The 24,936-nt window shown below is 45.5% G+C and overlaps 3 protein-coding genes and 1 long non-coding RNA gene across 7 annotated transcripts; 2 read left to right on the top strand and 2 right to left on the bottom strand.

The window, feature by feature from the left end:
* Nucleotides 500–3,041, top strand: LOC8080141 (glucose-6-phosphate/phosphate translocator 2, chloroplastic; the record flags this gene model as incomplete). The annotated part of the gene is made up of 5 exons (XM_002462895.2): nucleotides 500–1,174; nucleotides 1,285–1,510; nucleotides 1,730–1,952; nucleotides 2,360–2,573; nucleotides 2,674–3,041. Coding segments are annotated over 5 exons (1,350 nt in total), but the record flags the coding sequence as incomplete, so codon positions are not given.
* On the top strand, nucleotides 5,920–9,149 carry LOC110433057. Of its 4 annotated transcripts, none has more exons than XR_002450444.1 (6): nucleotides 5,920–6,334; nucleotides 6,470–6,605; nucleotides 6,723–6,846; nucleotides 7,201–7,355; nucleotides 8,053–8,101; nucleotides 8,376–9,149. It is a non-coding gene; the product is annotated as an uncharacterized LOC110433057 (long non-coding RNA). The 4 variants fall into 4 exon arrangements; XR_002450443.1 differs by having other exon boundaries at nucleotides 6,686–6,846; XR_002450442.1 differs by having other exon boundaries at nucleotides 6,470–6,846.
* On the bottom strand, nucleotides 9,518–10,209 carry LOC8080140 (60S ribosomal protein L36a; the record flags this gene model as incomplete). The annotated part of the gene is made up of 3 exons (XM_002460749.2): nucleotides 9,518–9,696; nucleotides 9,788–9,862; nucleotides 10,018–10,209. Coding segments are annotated over 3 exons (327 nt in total), but the record flags the coding sequence as incomplete, so codon positions are not given.
* LOC8080139 (septum-promoting GTP-binding protein 1) lies at nucleotides 16,167–20,172 on the bottom strand. The gene is made up of 6 exons (XM_002460748.2): nucleotides 19,325–20,172; nucleotides 18,788–18,911; nucleotides 18,574–18,670; nucleotides 18,439–18,478; nucleotides 18,042–18,125; nucleotides 16,167–17,009 (listed from the first exon to the last, which is right to left on the bottom strand). The coding sequence occupies exons 1-6, from the start codon at nucleotides 19,772–19,774 to the stop codon at nucleotides 16,845–16,847; spliced, it is 960 nt and encodes a 319-aa protein (XP_002460793.2). The 5' UTR covers nucleotides 19,775–20,172; the 3' UTR covers nucleotides 16,167–16,844.

The raw sequence follows: 24,936 nt of genomic DNA, 5'->3' as shown, positions 1-24,936 counted from the left end.
CCTTAAAAGAAATATGCATTATTGTGTTCATGATATTGTCAACATTAAAGAGGTATATTGCCAATTTGCCATGAAACTTAATGACATATTGTTCACATACTCTGCACCACACACTTTGTGGTTATTCCCTAATTGAGTCAAATCATATATATGATACTTCCAATTCTCTATATACGACATTATAGGTGTCAATGTGGTTTATTCATGTTCTATATATCTATACTAATATAAGCATGACACTTTCTCCTATTGATTCATTTATTAAATTAAAGTTTGGCACATATAAAGCATAAGACAGTGAATATGCTCAGATATAAGTCAAGCGAGTGTAATAACTGAACAACAAATAATAATATCAAAAGAAAAACAAAACACGAAAAACCCACTGAAACCATAAAAACCTCATGGCAAATATAAAAAATAAAAAATCTGAGAAAGAAGCAAAACACAGATCCAAATTGCCAAACCGCCTTCCTTCTCCTTCGCGCGCTGTCTATAAATACCTTCCATCTCACCATTCCCTTCCCATCAGAGATCAGACAAGAGCAGACAGCCACACACCACACGCACAGCCTCCGCAGCTGCAGGCGCCTGCTGCTCTCCGACGAGACCCCAAGAACTCGCCAACCTAGGCCAGCCACCCTTCTTCCCCTCTGCCGCAATGACAATGCTGGTCGCCGCCGCCTCCGTCAAGCCCTCCACCACCGCGGCTGCGGGCACCTGCAAGGCGCCCTTCAAGCCCCTCCGCCTCCCTCCCCTCCCCGCCGCCGCCGGCCTCAGGCCGCTCTCCCTCGCCGTCTCCGCGCGTCCGCTGTACCGCCAGGAGCATGTCCTCTCAACCGTGGCGGTGGCGGCGGCGGCGGGCCGCAACGACCGCGCCACGTCCCCCGCGCCGCCGTCCGCCACCGCGGACGGCGCCCGGCCGGTCGAGGTCGCCGCCGCGCCCGCGGAGAACGCGCGGCGCGCCAAGATCGGGGTCTACTTCGCCACGTGGTGGGCGCTGAACGTGATCTTCAACATCTACAACAAGAAGGTGCTCAACGCGTTCCCGTACCCGTGGCTCACGTCGACGCTCTCCCTCGCCGCCGGCTCCGCCATCATGCTCGCGTCCTGGGCCACCAGGATCGCCGAGGCGCCCGAGACGGACCTTGATTTCTGGAAGTCGCTCACTCCCGTAAGTATCGGCACCGCTTCCTAGCTCCTTCCTAAAGATCTCTTCTTCTAGATGTGCGCTCTGTGGTGCTGTGCTGATGCGAATCGCCTCGTGGGCGGCCGGCCGAGCAGGTTGCGATCGCGCACACGATCGGGCACGTCGCGGCGACGGTGAGCATGGCTAAGGTGGCCGTGTCGTTCACGCACATCATCAAGAGCGGGGAGCCGGCATTCAGCGTGCTCGTCTCCAGGTTCTTCCTCGGCGAGCACTTCCCGGCGCCGGTCTACTTCTCCCTCCTCCCGATCATCGGTGGATGCGCGCTCTCCGCCGTCACCGAGCTCAATTTCAACATGGTTGGTGAGTGACATGGAAATCCCCGTTTCCTGAATCTCGGAGATACTTAAGAAATATCAGAGGGACGGTATCTTTAGGCTGGTTTCCTCAGATATTTTTCACTTGATTTCAACTCCAATCAAGGGGGAAAAAATAAGTCGCAATGGCAACCCTTTTTCGGTCACTCTGAACAACATATATGGAAAAATGATTACTGAACCTGTCTTGTTCAACCTAATGTAGGATTCATGGGGGCAATGATCTCGAACCTGGCATTCGTCTTCCGGACTATCTTCTCCAAGAAGGGGATGAAGGGCAAGTCCGTCAGTGGGATGAACTACTACGCCTGCCTCTCCATCATGTCGCTGGTGATCCTCCTCCCCTTCGCCATCGCCATGGAGGGGCCCAAGGTGTGGGCAGCGGGCTGGCAGAACGCAGTCGCCGAGATCGGTCCCAACTTCGTCTGGTAAGCTCACATGCTCCTTGGACTACTCACGTAGCATTGCACTGTTACACACAACTGCCATGCTGTTTGAGATTTTTGTGTTTAATTACTGGGAATTCCAAACTTTAATCAGTTTTAAACACGAATAGCTTGCAACACTTAAACCTTAAATACCTCACAAAATCCACAAGATTGATGGCATAACTTATGATCTACTGATCTGTGTCATAACCCATAAGTATCTAGCATTGCCTCCCGAAAAGCGCAGTTGCTTGTGTGTAGGGACAGAGCATGGCACTGAGATATGATTTCTCTGGTCTGCAATGATCTGCTCGTCCTGCCGATCAAAATCGATTATTGCTTTGATATTTCTGTGATAATTCAGTTTGATTCATGTGGCTAAGACTTCCTCTGTGTGGATTGCGTAGGTGGGTGGCAGCGCAGAGCGTGTTCTACCACTTGTACAACCAAGTATCCTACATGTCGCTGGATGAGATCTCGCCGCTTACATTCTCCATTGGCAACACCATGAAGAGGATTTCTGTCATTGTCGCCTCCATCATAATCTTCCAAACGCCCGTCCAACCCATCAACGCGCTCGGAGCCGCCATCGCCATTCTCGGAACCTTCATCTACTCCCAGGTAATTGCACACGTTTATTTTGAAAATTGATCACGTAGAAAAGTATTCTCAATTAAACTCTGAATTCTGACAAAGAAAAAAAAAACACTCAACGTTTCAGGCAAAGCAGTAACGCCTTGTCAAGACCACTGTTCCAGCTGCTGCCTGCTGCTGCATGAGTATTGCTGAGAATATGCAACTGTTGGATGGCTGAAAGCTGCAGCTGCAACTAGCAGCCGAACAAGCACTAGATGGCCTCAGTTCACCGTGAATCAACTCGGTGCTCGAACATAACAACTTATGACTATTGAGAATATCTACTAAGAACCCCTCTGTATAATATTACTAGATCCTCTTTTTTTGTATTTTCTTTCCTAGGACTAGCTTCCAGTATTCCTGAGCTCCTCATTTCCTTGTGTTCTCATTATGACTATGATGGTGTAGAGAGAGATGGATCCATCTAAATAAAAGTGCAAGATTTTTATTTCTCTTGGCCCTTTTGTCGCCTCCGAATTCTGTGGTCCAAAACAACGCGTGGCTCAGAATGCATCGGGCTGCCATTTCATTTGTCATGTATGATGTACCCATGTTTCACAAGGCCACGAACACGGCAGCCGTGCAAAGGTCTGGTAGTGGTGGCCCATCTTGCTCTCTTTTGCTGGTGTGGTGTGTGGTGACAGGTACAGGGGAGAATGGCCCTGATAGGAAGCGCTGTGCAATTTGCACACTGAGATCTTTGCGACCGATTCAGCGTTGGAGCGTAGCTGATCGTCTTGTTGTGCCCTTGTCCCAGCATGGCACTCACAGGCGGCATATACCCCTGTTCCTAATCCAAGGAGCAACCTTATGGTGCTCTAAGGGCCGTCGCATTTTGGATTCCAATTCAGATGTATCTTTCGTGCTTTTTCAGTAGATCACCAAGATAGCAGTCTTTGGTCTTACTGTGTCAGCCACTCTTGATTGTGGCTAAAAGACCTGAATCTTAAAATTAAACAATAGTTTATTTATTACTAAGCTGTATTATATTGCAGTAAGGCTTTGCTACTTAGTGCTTACTACATGCATTGATGCATTGCAGGATCATATATGCAGTACTGAAGATAATGCTAGTGAGATTTAGAAGCAGAGTCGCATAGGTAGAGGGTACCAAACCAGTTTTACTAGAAACAGCCAGTGTCATTCTAATGGTTAGCGGAAAGGTCTGTGCCAAAAACCGTACCTACTAATTTGAAGAATGACAAACATATCAAACAAACAAAGTGAGCCTACCACTGTACCGTTGTCCAAACCTGATTCAGAGTTCATTCAGACCAAGAAACAGACGTGTTTCGAAACAGCTCTAGTCGACTTGAAAGGTCAAGAATACAGTTCTGTTTTCCTTTTCAATAATATACGGAGTAAAAGACCTGAAGTGGCTGGCATTTGTATACATGGTAAACCAGTTATACAGCAACTAGAAGATTGTGAATTTGTGAGCTTCCTGATGTGCATGTATCCTGCATTTTGTGAACCCTGAAGTTGTAGGGCTTTCAACGTCCTATGTCCTAGGCTTCTCATCCGCAAGAGAAGAAGAGCATCTTCAACAGTTGAGAAAACTCCAACCCCAAAAACTATTTAGATCTTATTTGGATGTAGTCGGATTCGCATCAATCCACATGTGTTGGAGTAGATTGGAGTGGAACTTGAACTAAATTCCACCCCAATCCACTTCAACACATGTGGATTGAGGTGAATCCGACAACATCCAAACAAAGCCTTATTGGGGGAGAGATACGAAACATGTTTTGGTGTTTTGAATGTCTTTTTCCTCCAGCAGAATGAGAAATTCCAATCCCTGATCGCCTGGGAGATATGGAAGGAACGGAACGCTAGATGCTTCCGTGGGGCAAACACACAGCTCAGCGCGGTCAAGGACACGATCAGGCGACAGGCCGAGCTGTGGATCTTCGCAGGAGCCAAGAGTCTGGGGCGTCTAGTTCAGAGAATAGGCTAGACTAGAGTGAGGTGCGAGGAAGAGCGATCTTGCATATGTAAACCGCCTCGCTTGTATTCAAACTCTCCTTCTTAATGAAAATACGCGCAAACCTTTTGCGTGATTGAGAAAAAAAAAATTGGTCGAGGAGAGGTCTCCCCTTTATTTGAGCGGATGGGAGGCGAGATTTGAGAGATCGGGAAAATATTCTCATTAGGGTTGAGTTCAGGAACTGCTGAAGTTACGAGATCTCCAAAACAACAGTTTTCTCATTGGGGTTAGAAAAGGGGAACTGCTGGTGTTCCAAATTTTTGGCTATGATGGCAGCTAGCTGAAGAGCCATGGCTTTGGCATGTAGAGCAATGTAGATCCATGCCCTGATTCATGTACCTTGATCCTGCAGTCAGAGCCTCAGAGGGTGGAATTCCATATCAATGAGTTAAGTTCCTAGCAGCATCGGTGTGGAATGTGACATAATAGCTGACAGATGCTTTATGCTCCTGAAGATTATCCTCCTGAAGAAAGAGCAGTAGACGTGCTTCTAAGCTGTCCAGAACTCCAGATGAACCAGACTAGATAAAGGGTGAACTTAAACATTATGATACGAACCTGTCAAAGGACATTAAAATTATCAGAAGATGGCTATTTCCTGAAACATGAGGAAGTTTGTCCTGGTAGAAAGAAGCGACTGAAACCAAAACAGATGTAGCAAAAGCGCAGCGAAAACCAAACAGACGTAGCAAAAGCACAACGAAAGAACATATGCTCCTCATTTTAATTGCTTATACACGCTTTTAGCAGCCTGAAGGCGATGTAAACGAGTAAAATGGATGCCAAATGAAAATCTGGATTTGAGGAGGTGCGCTCATCATTTTCAGTGAGCCATTTGATCTGCAGGGGAATGTGTTGGTGTTCGACCTCTCAAACACTTTGAGCTGTTGACATATCTCTGAGCTGTTCACATATCGATTTGCAGAGCCCTTCTCTACTTGCATTGCAGAGTCCTGATCGTGTCTCGCAGATCAGCCTACGTGCTCCCTTGTGCTGCAGACGAGGAAGGACCTTCCTAAATCGATGGATTTCACATATGAAATCGGACTCTATACCTGAGGAAGCAACCTGGACCTTTCTTTGTTTCTACACACCCTTCCCCACGATATCATATCTATATCTATACCTAATAATAAAGAGACAAAATTTCAGCCTTTTTTTTATCTAGATATTTTTTGGTCTGTCCTTCCAAATTATATTCAAATACTATCTATCTTCTAATCTAAAAATATAAAGACAAAATTTTTGGTCTTTTTTTTCGTGCAGCCCATTCGATCTAGCCCAACCGTCCTGGTGCGCCCATTCTAATTTGGCCTAACTGTCCAACCCACCCACTCCATCCGCCCACTCACGCTCGACCGGACGCCTCACTCGCCTCTACCCGCACGGCGGCACGGTCCACTCGGCTTCTTGCACGAGCACATGTTGTGCTCGCCCGCAGGCATCGCCGTCGTTCCTCCCCACGTGCAGAGCCACCGCCGGCGCCGCTCCAGCGAGTAGAGCCACCACCGCCGCTCCTGCCGGCACGTCCGGCGCTCGCTATCCACAGCCCCGTGTCCTTTCCCGACGTGCCCATCCGTCTCGACCTCCCGGCGGCTGGCCCATCTGCGTCGGCCGCAGGCGGCGGTCCATGACCCTGCTCCATCCTCTGCCGCGGTGACATCGCTGCTTGCCGGACCTCGCACGCGAGGCACATCCGTCTCGGTCTCCCCGTGTGCGGACAGAATCGACGTGCTTCTCCATGATGTGTTCGATTCAGGTTGCTCTATTTCCTTTTTTTCTAGAATTTTTCTTCCTTCTCCAATAATCTTTACAAGAACGGAATCGACTTGGTTCTCTATTACCCGTTTGATTCAAGTTTCTCTCTTTTTCTTTTTTTCCTATTATAAATTAGCCCATGAATCTTCTCAACGAGCCTCAGCTTATACTTGGGTTCTCAAGGCGTCCAGGAGCAGGGTAGCTGATGTCCAGGACTCCAAGTCCAGGCAGTCTTGGAATCATCTGTTGGAGATGCTTGGTGTATAATACAAGTAATGGATACTTCTACTGACTGGTCTAATCCAATTATTGGTCAGATGAATTTTAAATTCATAACTTTGCCATGCTACAGAATGAATATGGAAGTTTAGATGTTTTTGTAAATACAGAAGCCTCTCTGTCTACTGCAAAATATTCCATCTGTCAATAACATGGAAGCTTCCCTGTCCTGGAGTTCCTCTTCCAACTAGACGAAGAAGAGGTTGAGTGGATCCAGCACTCGACTGTGGCAAGGTCTTTTTTGTGTGAATACAGTTAAAATCAGCCTTCTTTTTTTAACACAAAATTGTTCTACTCATTCTCAACCATGTGACATATATATTGTGGTCTCAGTTTTTAATAGCGTGACTCACTGCCATCTTAATCCAAAGTGGCACAAAGTTTATGCGAAAAATCCAAAACCGTTCTGAACCAGCACTCATACTCTTTGTCAAATCAAGGTTGTAGATGAGTTCAAATTCCTTTGTAATTTCTTATGTCCATGATCCATGTGCAACAATGGAAAGATTAAATACTCAGAGATTAACTCAAATATTTATAAGTCACAAGTTCAATTAGATTCACTGAATCGATGCTTTTGCTCTGCAGGATTGGGGAGAGACTACTGCCAATTTTGCATGTCTGTTCACAGGAGAGCTGTTGACTGAACTGAATTTTGCCGGGGCTAGACTCAATGAACTGCTCATTAGTTCCTATGGCTGGGCAATTTTACCCACATCCTAAGATCCGTGCACCAGTAACAGGTATAAACACTTGTTTTTCTATGCTAGGTGTTAGAAAATAGTAGTCAATTCCGTTCTTTTATTTGCATGTTAGATCAGACTTGCTATCCACGGGCAAATACCACTAAAGTTAATGCATATAATGTTGTTCATGGTCTGGTAAGTATAAGATATCTTAATCTAATTTCTATAAATTGGGCAGTACTAACGAAAGATAACTGAATATCGCAACAAAAAAACGCAATGAAGTTACAAACTTTGTTTCATGAAGTAGCTCATACAGTAAGATGGCCAATTTTTTTATATATAAAAAAGGCAATTTCTGGTTAATTGTTGAAGTAGCCATAGGATGGCGAGTCATACCTGACCCATTTTCTTTGATTTGTACATGTTCGCTGCTGCAGGCATATAGATTAGATTTTAGGATGTAATCGTGATCTGTGTACTAAATAGTTCTAGCTAACTAATTGTTATTTCACTGATCAGTGGACTTTCCAATTATCCTGGTTCTTTGCATTTACAGTATGAGACGATTGTTCACACAGGCACAACTGGAGAGCACTGTTTTCCTTTTGATGTGTGAGAAACAAAATAAAATACCTCAAAATTGTAGTGTATTATTCCATAACAATTCTTTTGGTCAAACATCTCATCTCACAATTACAAAGAATTATACTCATTTGATCAATCTATTTATTGTCCACTTGATTGTGTATAGGTGACTGTTGGCCAGGAGGCTTATTTTGCCTACTTGAGATGAGCAAATAGTAAGTGAGATGGTTGTCTTCCCAATTATATAGAGACCAGATAGAAGTAGCGCAGCTCATTTGATCTATATTTGCATGTTATACACAATACAATCGCAACGAAAGTGTGAATTACAGATTACATTTAAGTAGTACATGAATGGATGGAAGTGATCAGTCATTCAGTTGTTAATATGCTTAGAGATTCTAACTTGGTTTTGCTTCGTCAACATTTTATTTTAGGCATCTTATTAGTCATAACATGCAGTTTCTAAATTTCCAACTCCAACACCAGGTGTCTAGACAGCGGGCGGCAATGCCATCAGTTGGTGGCACCAGTGTGCGCCGAGCACAAGGCGTCTCCGGATGCCCGCAGACATCAAGAATTCTACGAGCTCAGTGGTGTTGGAGGCGACAATGATTGCTGGTGATGCTTGCGGCAAGGTGCAGGCCGCAAGCGCACAATCGTCGGAGGCCTCATTCATGCTTTGTGCGGTCTACCTCGAGGAGGTGCGGGGCTAGGCTATGTTGGCAGAGGCAGAGGTGATTACAACGTCATGCTCATATGCATACCACCCTGGATGCGTTCCCTTATGGCTTGTCGTGCACCGCGCCTGCCCCTGCTACAAGGTGGATCGTCCTGTCACATAAAAATGGACCTAAGGTCTGGAGCTCGATTGGAGCAAAAGTTTCCCATTGATGAACTCAACAGTCTGGTCTTCGCTGCCATCTCGAATCGAAGTGGGCAAAAAGCAGAGGATCTTTTGTTGCGAACTGGATATGCTCGTGTGTTTTTTTGACCTGGGATTTTCATTACTTATGTTCTGACAAATCGACAGCAATCATTACAGCAGCGTGACCAGGAAGAGTTCGAAATGATCTCATTTCCTTCACCACAGTTATACCCCAAGTTAGCGAACTCGAGCGCTTATTGTATTACATTCTTTTACCCTGGAACATACATATGTACATATGTATATTGCTGTGACACTATATTTAGATAACAGTGCAACACTTGCTCACACTTATAATATCGTGACATTGTATTTCCCGTTGCATCGCACGGGCATTTTTACTAGTTATTTTAAAACTTCAGCAGGTAAAAGCCCCCATGCTTAATAAGATCAAAAACATAGGCTGCCGTTAACTGGCCATGATCCAAACAAGTACCCAACTTAAGTTTTAATTGGTTGCCATCACACCCTATCAGGCTATCACAGATATCCAATTCTGTGAGCACGATTACAGACCTATATGCACCACAGGATTCCATTTAGCCAGTTACATAACCTACACCATCCTCGGTGTAAAATAATCAAGCTTTAGACAAAGAACACGAATAGGGAATGGCAGAACAAAATCGAACACAGAACAGAATCAATGACGATTCATGCTACAAAACTTCATTTAGCCAAAAGTCGACCAACACTCAGCAAATGTCAGGCATTGGAATTTGGATACATAGAATGGTCTGCTTTCAGAACTACTAGTAACATTGAAATTTGACAAAAGTCTTTAGAACAGTAGTAGACCCACACATATTGGTGATGATAAACTTAGAAAAGAGATGTTCCCTTGCCCTTCTTGTCTCCACCAATCTCAAAATGCTTGCACCTCTGTGACACAGGGATCAAGAGTGAGCTACTAATACAAATGGAGAAATTGTTTGTTCAACAGCAAGTTTAGCACAGGAGAATGAGACAGTACCTTGATTGCGTGTTGTGAGTAGTGCTTGCAGCTCTGGCACTGCAGCTTCAGCATAATCTTCTTGGTGGTCTTGGCCTGAAAATCACAACATTTGTCATATCCCAAACTGTGCACTGAACAGGAATTTAGAATTCACAGTTATATTCAGACATTTATGCTAGCATCCAAAGAGACAAAGGTATAAAGGATTGACAGATCATTAGTACAATCACATAAATATGTGGCATTACCTTCTTGTGGAAGACAGGCTTGGTCTGACCACCATATCCTGACTGCTTGTGGTCATAACGGCGCTTTCCCTGGGCAGACAGGCTATCCTTACCCTTCTTGTACTGAGTCACCTTGTGGAGAGTGTGCTTCTTGCACTCCTTGTTCTTGCAGTAGGTCTTCTTGGTCTTAGGAACGTTCACCTGTATAACATGTCAAACAAATGTCTCGAGGTGGGCTTCGAATGCTGTATCATTTTTCTGTTGACCAGTAACATCCACCCATCTAATCTCTTGCATCATATTCAACCACCTTTGCCTCTTACACAATGAGGCATAATAGATGAAGCCATTGTCATAAGCATCTTCAACAGTTTGGCAAATAACTTTTCATTCATAATTTTTTTAGTAAAATGAGAAAAACCCCTCTCCAATAGTTTGGCATCCCAATTCCTTATTTTTTCTAACTTGCTATATCTCCGTGTGTCTAGCGCGTAAATATACGCGTAGATCTATTCACAGCAAGCTCTACCATCCGTCCATGCCAACAATTCATAGGTTCCACCTTGATACAAATCTCCACTGGCAAACAGTCAAATTGGCGCTACGTTAATTTGATATGAGCGCCTCTCCACTAGGCAAGCTCAAGGTGGCGGTTGAAGTTTTAGCTATAGAAATAAATTTATGCAGTTAGATTTTTAATGCTAGTTAAATTTGTCTTTTTCATAGCTGCTGCTGTAGAGCTCTAAATGAAGTGCAATTTTTGTGGCATGATACACATGTGATGCTTGATGCATGCTAAAAGTTTAATGAGTTTTGGTTGCAGTATAATTGAGGTATTCATTTAACTTGCATAGGGCTTGATAAATAGTTTATAATTATAAATAAAAATGTAAAAATAGAAAATGTTGTTCCAGTACAATTATATGATATTGTTGTATCATGTTGACTTATAATATGGTCATGTGTTTGAAAAAATATGATTTGTACATTTATCTTGCTCTCACATGATTAATTGCAATAGCAATTTGTCTTTTTCATAGATGTTGCTATGCTTATTCACATGCAATAAAATTTGTACAGTAGACTACGGATAGTATGCAGAAGTTACTCTAATTTTTGTAGAATTTACTATGCACTCTTGAATCTTGATATATGTTCTTTAATTCACCTTATTATCCAAATAAATTAAGAAATGTATTAAATAAATTTATTTGGTAATGAATCGGTCCACATCGCCCGTTAAACCGCGAAACGTCGGATCGAGCCAAAACGCGATATGGGCCGTCCGATCGGGGTGTAGCGGGTCTCTCACCCTTCAACCCGGTTGCGGGCAACTCTCGCACCCAACGGCCCCGACGACTGGCCCTCGGCACGGCAGGTCCCGGCCATCACGTGAGGCGCTGGCGTGGCGGCGATGTGGCGGCGATCCCTCGGCACGGCAGCTCCCAGCCAAGGCGTTTTAGCGAGTGGCCGCAAGTCCCGGCACGAGCGGCGGCGCGAGTCCCTTAGCGCGGTACGGCACCGGCGCATGTCCCTTCCACCGTCGAGCTGGTAAGGCAGCAGGCTCCAGGCGCGGCGGCGTGACCGGACTGCGGCTCCCTGGAACCTGGCAAGGGCGCTCGCCTCCACCGACAGTCTAGCCATAAGGGAAGCTAGAGATCAGGGCCGGTGTCAATGTCGAACCAAGTTTTGACTTTGAGCTCGAGGTGGACGACGCGTGACGCCCACCATGTGCTCCAGCCAAAGCGCCCCTAGGTCCCTTTCTCTTCCTTCGTGCGTCTGTGTTCCAACACTCGCACCCAACTTCTTTCTGAATAAGTAGGACAAGATTGAATCATGAGAGCTGAACTCCAGCTAATCCGCTGATGCTATAGATTGGTTACGAATCAGGATTTAGCATTCATGAGCACTGAACTTTTTTACAGGCTTTGTCAGACTCGCTGATTCATAGTACGTTCTTTGATTTTGAATGTTTATCTGATTTGATATTTCCTATCTGTGCAGTAGACATTAGGAGTTAATTTTAGGCCATTTGTGCTCTTCTGAATTAATGAATTGTTTTCCTTTTACTGTGCTTACGATATCTTTATTGATCTATAAAAAACATTGATTTCATAGAGCTAACAGAAGATGAAAATTTGAAACCCACTTATAGGTCCATAAAGGTAAATTTCAATATAGAACCTTGTCTATTTCAAGCTCAAAGGTGCCCCAAGGCTGAGATAACAAACCATATAGATATATAAACTGAACTCCCTCAGCATTTTATTTTGTACAAGCAATAAGTACTATACTCTGTTTTTTTAACCTTTTCCAATCATTGTCTCCACTTGGTCCGACCGCCAGTACACGAGGAGGTCCTCTTGGATCCGGCGAAGTACCTTCGCCTGTATCTGCGATTTGAGGAAGCTCCACACAACTGCTTTCGTCCTAATTTACTCAAGTGGAGAAGCAGATGTAATAACTGTAATCAAGGGGTAAGAATATAGCAATTTCAAATTGATTAATAATGCCTTTATTAGCTGTAAATTTTAATAAGATTGGGTGCGAATGTTAACCCCATGATAAATTTGACACAGTGGTAAGAAATTTCAGAAAGTACTGAAACTTGTTGCTGCAGCTAATTGTTAATATCAGTGATGTAAAATTCCAATACACTGTATTTCAGATGCTTCTTATTTTTCTTCCAGCTAATTGTCATTAAGAATGCATTTTTTCATGGGTGACAACCACAAAAATTTGAAATATGGATACCTGTCATGCATGGTATCTTTTTATTCTTACATGGCAGAGCATGCAATTCAGAACTAAGAGTTAGTACAGTCGTACCACCAGTTGATAAGACAAACTAAAAGAACTATAAAGCAATTAGGGGGGAAAATTGTAACCTGAAACCAAGCCAGGGGTGTAATATGTAGATTGCCAATGTAGCAAGATAATCTTTGTTCCCTGACTTGCAGGTTGCTGATGTACCAATATAATCTTTGTTCTCTGACATACAGGTTGCTTGACACTTCACGACATATAGCATCTTTTTCCTTATAGAATTAATTGTGTTTTAAACGTGCAATACTACTGGTCTTAAATTTCTGCAGGAATGCACAGTGCCAAACTAAATTACCATAATATAGCAACTCCTTCTGGTACCTGTCACTTCATCAAATGAGAGAAAGCTTCAAAATTATTATAATCACTGATTCAACTACTATGCTAATAAAAAGGACGCGTAGCTTCCCTATCGTACCTCCATACATCTTCGACCTTTTTATTAATTAGAAGCAATTCAAATATAAACAAGTACCTTTTACAGTTTTGCATCCTTGGATAGTTTTCTTAGATATGTGCAGCAATATTCATGCTAGAGCACAACATATTTGATTTTTCCTCAGAGGCGAATTACAGTACCATTTATATGAGTGCTTAAAGTCGCGGCCATCTACATGCCTTCAGATAAACAACTTTTGCTTATTCTTCTCTTTACATATGCTTACCAATAGCTTCAGGAATGTGATTAATTTCAGTTTCCCTTACTCTCAAATTATCTAAAGCTTTTTTGTAAATTAATATATCCTTCAAGCAATAGACTATGCAGCAAACTGTGTGTTAGGATTGTGAAGGGCGCAGTTCAGAAGATTGCAAGATCCGACAATAGAGAAGGAGGTGAGACACGAGTAGTTATCAGCGGCTGTTGCCTGGGCCACGGGCTGATGGGTTGGTTAGAGCATATCTAACAGACTCTCTATATCCTTCTAAAATGTTAGAAATAAAGATTTTGGTTAAAAACTACCCTCCATTATCTAAATAGTTATTCAAATATAGTAATCTTCTATTCTGAATTTTTCGTAGCCAAATATAGAAGACGAGAGTGGCTTTCTAGACTGCATATGAGATATAGAAAAACTATTGAAGGGTTAAAAGATATAGAAAGCGTTTTTTACAAATAATTCTCTAAATGATGATTTAGAGACTAAGATTTAGAAAGACTCTTGAAGATACTCTTAGACCGTGTAGCTCGCATTGGTTTTTGGTGAACCATGAAGTGGTTGTTGGGAACGTATATAAGTCCGTATCGTGGTTATGAACTGAGGCCTTGTTTAGTTGCCAAAAAATTTCAAGATTCTCTGTCACATCGAATCTTGCGACACATGCATGGAGTATTAAATTTAGACGAAAATAAAAACTAATTACACAGTTTGTCTGTAAATCACGAAATGAATCTTTTGGCTCTAATTAGTCTATAATTGGACAATATTTGCCACAAACAAACGAAAGAGCTACAGTACCTAAAATTCAAAATTTTTGCCAACTAAACAAGGCCTGAATAGAAAGAAACTACTCTGAAACCGTCTTCTCACGTTTCTGTTTCTCTCTGGTTCTATGAACACTGCACTCCAACCCTTCCCGTCCGATTCCCATTGGAATCGTGACATTGTGTTACATTCTCATCTTTTTAATGCCATGTAACTAGATTTACCAATATTATATTTCCCCTATAAATATAGAACAGTTTCATGAATATATTTTGCATCACTGAGTGAATAAACACATCAATATGTATGGAATCATTTCTATTTGACGGAGGAAGGAGAGGCACATGGGCTAGCCTCCAACAGTAATGGTCTCACACACTCACTCAGGGCATACGGGCGGCAACGACGCGCGTAGTTTCTAGTGATGCCGATTGCCAGGTTGCTGACTGATCGTCTAGCTAAATACGGAGTATGCATGTTCTCTTGGAGCTGGCCATCAGCCCGTCACGTATGACTTGGCTCTCCTTCTGTGTTTGTGAATGTAAACATTTCAATTGAGTAATAAAATCCCTATCTTCCACTCAAAAAAAAAAGATGGGATTCATTTTCTCACACATCCATTGTGCTTTCTGCATTTCTGCCCCAGCCCCCCAGCCTAGCCTATTTGGTGATAATTCCTGTCGCGGATGTTTAGGGTCTATTTGGTTTTATTTTCGTTTTATTTGGTAATTAGTGTTTAATTATAAATTAATTAGGCTCAAGATTCATCTCGCAAATTATTTTTGTAACTGTGTTTTTTGTTTTGTAAATAGTCTATATTTAATACTCCATGTATATGTTCAAACATTCGATGTGACAAAAGTTAAAGTTTACTGCGACAAACTAAATGTGGCCTTAATGCTCTTGTTTTTGGTTAGGGATCTTTGTCTCGCGGGGTTTCTCGGATCCGACCTAGGCGGGTGGGGATTTCCACCAAAAGGTCCCTATCAGCGCGCCTGCTGTTCTACCAAAAAATATTTTTATTTCCATTTAATTTCGCAAAAAAAAGATATGATTTCATATGGTTAATATAAATTTTAGAAAAATCATATTTTTTTTGTGGTATTGAATGAAGATAAATTCTATATGAAAATTGTAGATCTCGGCGAGATCTACAACTTTTTATTTTTGAGTTTTTCCATTTGTAAGTCATTAAGATGCTAAAAAAATTAACAGTATATTTACACCTAAGGGTATTTTTGACTTTTTACACCTGCGGTTTGTTAGAAGTCCAATCTAATGGCACTGGCCTTGAGGGAAAAAATATTTGAAGCAATAGCGCTGAAGTCCACTAAACTTTTCCAGTGGCTCATAAGAAATTACGATCTTTTATAATGGCTTACAAGAAATTCCCTCCTTAAAATAGGGTAAACACAAGGTCTCGCTATAGTTAAAAGAGGATTACATGCTTCATCATTTGTTTAATACCACCTGTTCTATAATTTGGAAAATATTTGTGTATTTCAGGATAGAGGGAGCATAATAAACCGCAAAAAACAATCCGATAAACGAAAATGGCAACCTCTTTCTCCGAAAGTTTGGTTAATAGGGCCTAAACCTGAAGGTGCCCAAAAAACAAAAGAAGTCGGCCCACGGACACGATCCGGAGATGGTCGAACAGGCAGCCGTGACCACTAAACACGTCCGAGATAATTTAGCTGCCAAGAAGAAAAAGTTCCCGGGGAAATAGCCAAAGAGGCTCTCACTTTTGCAGATCTTGTTTCCTCGGAACACGGTATGTATACTGTACCCATTCATAGCGGCAAGTAACAAACTGTATAAACGGCTGGACCGAGATTGGTGAAGTCACTGCAGCCGAACATGGCTGCACAGAGCACAGGTGATAACGACTTTGGACCGCAATATAACGGCAGGCAGACAAGGAAATAACTTGTGATGGAGTAGCATAAATTGCCTCGACATGCAAATAACTCACAGACGCATTTCGTTTTCTGTCGCTGTTCTTTCGTGTTTATTGTTGCCGATGAAGCAGTTTGTTTTGCTTTGTGGTGTAGCGTCAAAAACTCCAAATTACGATGGCGAAGCGGAGTGGCAGTCCACTGCCTTCAACGGCGACGAGACCAACTACAAGAACCTAAACTTGCACACCGTACCTCAAGACGTATGCAGCTACGGCGGGGCGAGCCGAAGAGGTGGAACGGCTGAAGCCCTGCACCGGCAGGCGGCCAGCGCATGTCTCTGTCAGTGGAAACGGAGCGTATATTAACATATATGGATTCCTATACACTCTGGCGAATGTTACAGACGGGGTGTTACATTACAGTCACACCTCGCGGTTTTCCCATTTTGACGACGCTCCTGCACGCAAGCGGAACCGTCACCTATGTATGTACAAAGAACGTCTTGCCTGCTGCAGCCGGCCATCAGGAGGAAGAGGACGACGGGCATGCTCGGTCACTTCAATTGCTCCGGCGACTCACACAGGGCAAGATCAAGGAAGAGACGACGACACTTGTCGATCCATGAACGGTACCAAGGGTCGTCGTCGTGTGTGCTGCCTAATTACTTAGTCAGATTAGAGGAGGAGGAGGAAGGTCGTCAGAAGTCTATGATGGGCTCGCCGATGGTGAGGTTGCGCTCCACCGTCCACGGCAGGTTGAAGAGCTTGGCAGTGATGAACTTGAAGATCTTGTTCACGTTGATGTTGTGCGTCGCGCTCGAGAAGAAGAGGGTCGCCTTCATCGCTCTTGCGTATGCTCTGGCCTGTTGGGAACACACAAATCACTTTTAGCGATCAACGCGCACAGGTTGTTTCGACAGAAAATTAGGAATGGAACTTCACGATACTCCACTCTGCAGCTGTAGTGCTGCTGTAGAACAAGTAACAACTCTGGCCTAGATGCAAAGACTCATCAACTTCTGATCTTTCAGTGCTACTGACAGAAATGCAACTAAAACTTCTTAACAGCAGTTCAGCACAGCCAAATATAAATCCCTGGAACCTCCCTCCTTTTTCTCAGCCAGATGCAACGTAGCCGTCGATTCTTTTTAGCATGTCCGGTAAGGAGTGACCATCAATCTATATCCTGTAGACCAAGGCCCACAAACAAGATTGACGTGCACTCCAATTCCGACGTGTGGGCTGTGGCACTTGGTAAAATGGACAGGAAAATGGAGACCTGACCATGCATGCTCGATTGCCAAGTTTCGTCTATTTACATAAGACGAGGTTTGGGCCTACAACTACTAGTAGTTCACTACGGCTAATGGCTCCGATCAACACCAAGGCCCACTTGCTTCAATGTGCATAAGTAGGTGAGTACTCTTTGCTCAGAGCAGTCTTTACTTGTCTACTGTACTCGATTCAAGTTCTGTTTTGGGTTCTACAATGCTGTCGCCTGTCGGTCCCTGTCATCCGAGCACCCAACCGACACTGAGTTTGTGGATGTAATCGCACTAGAAATCTAGGGTTCGTGGCTGTGGAAGTATGCAAAGAAGCCCAAAATGTTTCACCTAAAAAGATTCAAGAACAGTTACCTAGTGATGGGTTATGGTAGTTTATATATCTGACGTGAGTTTTAACTTTCAAACCTTTGTTTAATTGCACTGTTTCAGATGAAACAAGCATGTGCAACCACAGCTCCCCGCGTCACAACCAAGGCAATTTCTCATCTTTCTATGCCAGCACCAGATAAACTACACCAGAGACGCTGAAGACCCCATATCCAAGAAACATAGCTACCAAGAATAAAATTTCGATCAGAACAATTCAGTATTGTAAAATGCACTGCTCACCTGGTTAACGATGGCCCATTGCATTTCAAGAGGAAGCTGAGCAAAGTCATCAAACTTTGTCCCGATTAGGATTGGAATAGCCGTCTGCCAGAAGGGGAGTAAAAAAAATAAAGCACTGTTCAGTAACCATATTAGCTCCAAACACAATGTGCACACTAGTATTGTTCATCTTCAATACTACTAAATGCGTGCGAGCAAATCTCCGAGTTATCAAAATGTTCCAAACAGTTATCTGCAGGAGAGTGAGCGGCAACCCATCTGCTACTGACTGTTTACAGCAATTTGTAATAGTTTTTCCATATGTTCAGTGAGCACTAAAAGTTCAGCTAACATCAGAGGCTACAGAAAGGAAACGCAAGATGTGCACAAAATGTTCAGCACAGAGGAATGCACCAACCTTATTCCATTTCCTTGCCCTCTCGTACCAATCTACAATGCTGCATCAACCAAACCAAAACAGTAATGAGCACCAAATAAGAATTTGCTGTGAAATTCTGGAATCGAGTTGTTTGAAACTGATCTACACACTAACTTATTAAGCGTGCAGCGGCTCGTGAGATCAAACATGTAGAGGATCGCCACGGCGTCCTTGCAAGCGATCGGGATGTGGTCGACAGACTGGTGGTCTCCTGCATATTTCACAGGCAAATGGAAATGAAATCATCAAGAGAGGTTGGAAATCTGGCATCTGAGCCAAAGCAACCAGGAAACAGAATTGCTGATTCATTGGTGTGCCTGAGAGTTACCTGCCACATCCCAGATGCTGTAGGCAATCCTAGCTCCCCTGACGGCCATCGTCTTGTCCATGAGATTCAGGCCAGTCATCTGCAAACCGTTCTGCTCCTCCCCGTCGTCTCCCACATACTTAACCTGCAGATGAACGGACATCCACGAGAAGATTAAACTTGCAGTGACGATGCTTTGATGGTTTCTTCCTCAGATTTGCACGGTGGTTAAGGAATTGCACGATGACAGGATGGAAGAACGAAATATAGATGTTGTATGTAGGCAATAAATTCTAGTGGGTCTGTCGAGTCGAACCAAACCAAATCCACCGTCAAGGTCACACAGCAAGGCATTAAGACAAGTCAACAGCATCAAACGACAAGACGACGACGAAGGAAGACGCGTCGAGGGCACAGTACAGAGCATATCCGGATTAAGTTATTACTAACACAGTAACAGTAGGTAGAATCATGGCGAATAGATACATATATTTTTTGATTAATTAAGGATGAGAAGAAGAGAACAAGAGCGGCGAGATGTTAACCGATGATGATTACCATGAAGCTGGTCTTGCCAATCTGGCAATCGCCGAGCAGGCTGACCTTGAGGCTAACGACGTTATCGACATCGTCAGCCGCGTCGCGAGGGGCGGCTTCGGCGTCAGCGTCGGCATCGGCGGCGCAGTCGTCGTCGTCCCTGTCGACCGGTGACAGCACGGGACCGGCGTTGGGCGGGCCGAGGCGGCGGTACCGGCCGCGGGCGGCGGCGGCGGCGCCGCCCCCGCCGCCGCCGCCGCAGGAGGAGCAGGCGAGCAGCTGGTCACGCACGATGCGGAGCACCCTGGTGACGACGGCGAGGCGGAGCAGGCGCGCCCAGCGCAGGTCGACCCGAGCCCCTGCCGCTGCTGCTGCCGCCGCCGGCTTGCGCTGCCGTGGCCCCGCGCAGAGCTGCGCGACCGTGGTAACGTTCATGGTCGCCGCCGGCGCCGTTGTCGTGGTGGTGGTCATGGCGGCGCGGTCGTCGGCGTCGGCGTCCTGGCTCGGCCGCCGCCCATGCACCACCGGCGCCGTGCAGGAGGGCCTTGGTTGGTTGCGGGGGGCAGGTGGGAGAGGCGGCGGAGCGGGCGGGACGGGACAGAGAGAGGTAGAGAGGGAAGGGAACGGGAAGGTGAGCCGGAGGGAGCAGCGAGCGACCTCCCCGGCGCGGTCGCGGGCGCGGCGTATAGGCGGAGGAGGCGGGCGGGCGGGCCAAAATAGGGTCGTGGTCGTGGTCGTCGTGGCCCCGCGACGCTTTTTTGCTGGCCTCGCGCTTGCTTCTCCTCCTTATAGCGGAGGCGCCATAGACGGCATGCGCACGCCTTTCTCGACCTGGGGGCGTCAGGGCGTGGCCGTGGCCCGTGGGCGAGGGCTCGGCTCGGCTCGGCTCGCGATGCGCGCGGACAAGGGACGGATAGGCGAGGCGGGAGCGCGGGGCGTGTGGTGTGCGTGCCGGGGTGGATGTCACGTTGGCGGTGGCGGTGGCGCGTTGGGATCCTGCGGGGAATGCGATAGCGTGCGTGCGTGCGTGGTGGCCTGGTGGGCGTGGCGGGGCTCGGGCGACGGGGACCGGGACGGGGTGGTTGGTTGACCACCACCGGACCCGCTAGTGGTAGTGGCACGGTTGCCGCGCGGGCGGCTGCCACAGCCGGGTGTTGGCGTTGGCGCTTTCGGTCTCCCGGTGGCGGATGTCCCGGTCTCGGTCTGGACCGGAAAAAAAAGGCTCGTGCTCAAAACCTGTGGCGACCCTCGACGCCGTTGCTAGTTGCTACGTGTTCGCTGCTCTGTTTTTGTCTCCCCTCAGCGTCAGGGAGGTCCAGAACGCCGGCTGCTAGTGCCGTCCATCCGTTCCGTTCGTCCTGGTCTTCTGGAAGCAGATGAAGCCAAATCCGGTAGCGTCTCCGACTCCGTCCGTCACATCGGCGACGCCCGTGCGTACGCTCGTACACGTTTTGCGTGACGGCGATCAATCCCCGGTTCCTTCCACCATTCTTTCTTTGGACGCCCAACGAACGGCCCAAAGGGTCACGCACGCCGCGGGGGTGGCGTGATTCAAAGCATCTCAGTATGAAAAATGCCGCGGTGATTTCCCTGACGGCGAATCAGCCCGTGTCCGTCCGTCGGCCCGTCGCGTAGGAGTTGCCACCGAAATCAAATCCCCTGCATTTATGCGGGCGGCATTCGGCGAACGTTGGGTCTCTGCTGCTAACGTAACGGTGCAGTGCAAGGATTCATCGTCATCATGGCGCTGCTGGTACTGCGTTGGCTCGCCAACGTGCAGTGCTGCTGCTGCATAACGAGCCTTGAGAGAGAGAGAGACGTGCTACGGAGCACGAACGTGCATTCAAAGTTCGCACGGATATGGTTCCAAGCCGAACCTTCAGTTCAATTCATAAATAGCGCCAATGTGCTACGGAGCAAGAACATGCACATGCATATGACTTCAGCTAGATCTGCGCGCCTTTATAATTTCAAAAGGCATCGGAGATAGTATATGACTTCGCCGGAAGATCACAACTTGGTGCAAACATGTTTACGCATTATATATAGTAAAACGCACAACTTGGTGTTCAGTCACCTAAGAAGAGCCCGTGTCAATGATAATGAGCTAACTATATTCATTAGTCTTAATTCAACGTGGCCTAATCTCATTTTAACTAAACCTAATGAATTTTGAGTCCCAGATAAAAGTTAGGTGCAATAAATGTGTTGTGAGTCTCAATCTTATGTCTTGTTTAGATCTAAAAAGTTTTTGGATTTTAACACTATAACAATTTTGTTTTTCTAAAAACATTGTCCAATCATGGAGTAACTAGACTTAAAAGATTCGTCTCGTGATTTACAGACAAACTATACAATTAATTTTTATTTTTATCTATATTTAATCTTCCATTCATGTGCCGCAATATTATATGTGATGGGGAATCTTGAAAAGTTTTGGTTTTTTTGGATGAACTAAACAGATGAAGTTGTTTTTTAAAAAGAACTTTATGAGCAACTTTCTAAGTAAAGTTGAGCTGTTTTGAATAAGTTGTTTGACAAAACAGATCCACCAACAGCTTCATGCATGGATAAAAAGAGAGAAATAAGGGAGAGAGCTAGGACAGCTTCATCCATTTCTTTACGAGAGAAAAAGAAAAATTGTTTCACACATAAAACTGTTTTAAAAAATATATTTGACAAAAAAAAACAGCTCTTAACCACTTATGAAGCTGTTATGAATTGTGCAAAATAGACCTTAAGTCTGAAAAAAAAATTGTCAGCATTTCCCCGAATCCGATACGTGTGGCGAAACAAGCAACTAAGTTGACTCGAGGGGAAGAAGAAGTTGGTGTACAATTTGAAATTTCAAAGCAAGAAAAGGTCCAGAAGATTAAAGAATCTGAAAAATGTTTTTTTTTCAGTATCCGGTCCTGAATATTCGATCTCAAGAGAGATAGGAGTACGTGAGCAATGCACGTTCCTGGAAGGAGGGAAAAAAAACAGAGACACATCACGTCGATCCCTGTCGTGTAGTTCTCATCCAAACCAAGAAACCACACACGTCCGTCCTCGTCGATCTTTAAACTCCTCCGTAGAGCTCATGGCATCTCGCTCTCACGTAGTACAAACCACGTGCACGCGGTGATCTTGCTTTCACCGAGCAAAGGCATCTCTGAAACAGCGACGCTCGGCAAATACTACTGCTAGTACGTGCTAGCTGAGTCGCTATTAGCGAGCAACACGGAAAGAAGGAACACATAAGGCCTTGTTTAGTTCACCTTAAAAACTAAAAACTTTTCAAGATTCTCCGTCACATCAAATATTTGAACACATGCATGAATCATTATATATAGACGGAAATAAAAACTAATTTTACAGTTTACCTGTAAATCACGAGATGAATCTTTTGAGCCTAGTTAGTCCATGATTGGATAATATTTGTCAAATAAAAACAAAAATGCTACAGTGCCGAAATCTGGAAATTTTTTTGAACTAAGGCCTCGTTTAGTTTCGAAAAGATTTCGGATTTTGGTACTGTAGCATTTTCATTTTTATTTGATAAATATTATCCAATCATATACGAACTAGGCTTAAAAGATCCATCTCGTGATTCACAGACAAACTATGTAATTAGTTTTTATTTTTATATGTATCTAATACGTTATACATGTGGCCTAAAATTCGATGTGACGAGAAATCTTGAAAAAAATTTGAATTTTGGGGTGAACTAAACAAGACCTATACAAGGCCTAAGCGAACGCGATGAGCTAGGCGGTTAGATGTGTGGTCCTGACTGAAATCACCAGGCGATCGAGATGCAATCTGACCGTGCCCTGCCTCCGTCCTCGCCTCTGGAATCTGGATGGCTGCTGGGATCGGTTAAACTATGCAACCGGCCACTGCATACAGAGACAGCTGCCAACTGCCATGCCCGGACAAGACGGAGCAGAAGAAAAAATTGGCTCGGCTCGGCAGCCGGCGGCAGGTGAATCTTGTACCGTGCGCGCGGGGATCGACGCGGAACGTGCCGCTGCCGCCGATCTCATCTGCCGGTACAGTAAATATAGTCTGGAGCAACAACGCGAGCTGGGCGGCTGCCCCAGCCTCAGGTGAGCGAGACGAGAGCGAGCGAGCCCTCCTGCCGGGTCGGCTACAGTTGCGGGCGCATGTGAATGCGATGCCACCGGGCTAGCTGCTACGGTCAGCGGAGGCGTCGCGAGGGTGCGGGTGCGGGCGTGCGGCCGGGGCAGCCGGGCCGGGCGCGCGCACGCACGCACGGCACGGATGGACTTTTTGACTCGGCCGCCGCCGGGGCACGGTGGGCACTGGGCAGTGGTGGCTGCGGGCGTCGTGAGCCGTGAGTCGTGGCTACGTACGCGCGTCCCGGTCCCGGCACCGGCCCCGTCAACGTCGCTGTACTACTGATGGTGATGGTCGCCGTCATAGACGTCCCCAGTGGACGACCATGAAGCCGTCTCGAAGCTCGACGTACTTTTTCGCGGTAGTGCTAGGTGTTCTAATTCTTTTAAAAAATATACATCGCAGTAGTTTCGTTTGTATTTGACATATTGTTTAATCATAGATCAACTAGGCTTAAAAGATTTGTCTTAAAAATTACATACAGATAAACTATGTAGTTAGTTATTATTTTTATTTATATTTAATGCTCAATGCATGTGCTGCAAGATTCGATGTGACGAAAAATTTGAATTTTTTTTAAAATTTTTTGGAACTAAACAAGCCCCTAGTATATGTGCAGCGAAATTGACAGGTTCGTGGTCGTTCCGGATGATAGAATAAAACGTACAACTAGCTAATGCTAGTAACGCAACTTGACATTAATAAATTGGTAGATTTTACTCTGAGATACTAAAGGATGTTGGTACACCAATTCACCACGCAAAACGTTAAAATTTGCTAGGTGTCATTACAAATTCATGTTTATTTGTGTTGGGAAAATGCTCTTCGCACGCCCCAGCAGTACAGTAGATCGAGAACCTTCTCACTCGGTGCCGTGAGAGGCTTGAGCAGTAACGGACAGTGGGCTCAACAGTAGGTGAATACAGTGAATGCTCTCTCCCTCTATTAATGGCGGCATCACGCCCCTTATATAGGGCCCGGGAACCGACCCAACGACATTTACATAAATGCCCCGTGACGGTGGGGGAATATTCCAGCATATTCTTTCATCGCAGTCTACTGACCCCAATACACTCGCGTAATTTCACATTGCGAACCCTTCGTTCATCCTTTGACTGGGGCCTCAGCAGGTCGGAGGCTCGGATCCTCCGCCCAGTTGCGGATCCTCCGACGCTTCGGTGTCGGAGGTTCCGCAGCCCGGCTGGTCGGAGGTTGCTTCACCCGGCCACCCCGGGAGTTCCTCCTTGGCCTGGTCCAGTCGGAGGTTCCTTGGCCTGGCTACGTTCTCCCGCCATCCTCGGACCCGAGAGGGTCGGAGGTTCCAACCTTTCCTCACTCGTGGACCTCCGCCGGTGCTTCAGTCCCTGCACACACTTTGCACGACCAGACGAGTCGTCAACATTAGCATTTCCCGTCGAAGGATATCCTCCGACGTTCCAGGCGTCGGAGGTTCCTCAGGTGAAGGATAACCTCCGGCGCTACCAGGGGGAAGGATGCAGCTTTTCCCCAAC

This window comes from Sorghum bicolor, chromosome 2 (assembly GCF_000003195.3).
Source record: "Sorghum bicolor cultivar BTx623 chromosome 2, Sorghum_bicolor_NCBIv3, whole genome shotgun sequence".
In the NCBI taxonomy this organism is placed as follows: domain Eukaryota; kingdom Viridiplantae; phylum Streptophyta; class Magnoliopsida; order Poales; family Poaceae; genus Sorghum; species Sorghum bicolor.
Note: the sequence above shows the minus strand (reverse complement) of the source record. Positions and strands in the feature narration are given on the sequence as shown.

Bases quoted from the DNA above. Each gene is read 5' to 3' on its own strand.
- LOC8080139 (XM_002460748.2), bottom strand. From the start codon at position 19,774: ATGACCACCACCACGACAACGGCGCCGGCGGCGACCATGAACGTTACC. The intron at 18,479-18,573 runs GTTAGTGTGTAG...TGGTTGATGCAG, and splicing joins AGCCGCTGCACGCTTAATAA to CATTGTAGATTGGTACGAGA. The intron at 18,126-18,438 runs GTTGGTGCATTC...CCCTTCTGGCAG, and splicing joins GGGCAAGGAAATGGAATAAG to ACGGCTATTCCAATCCTAAT.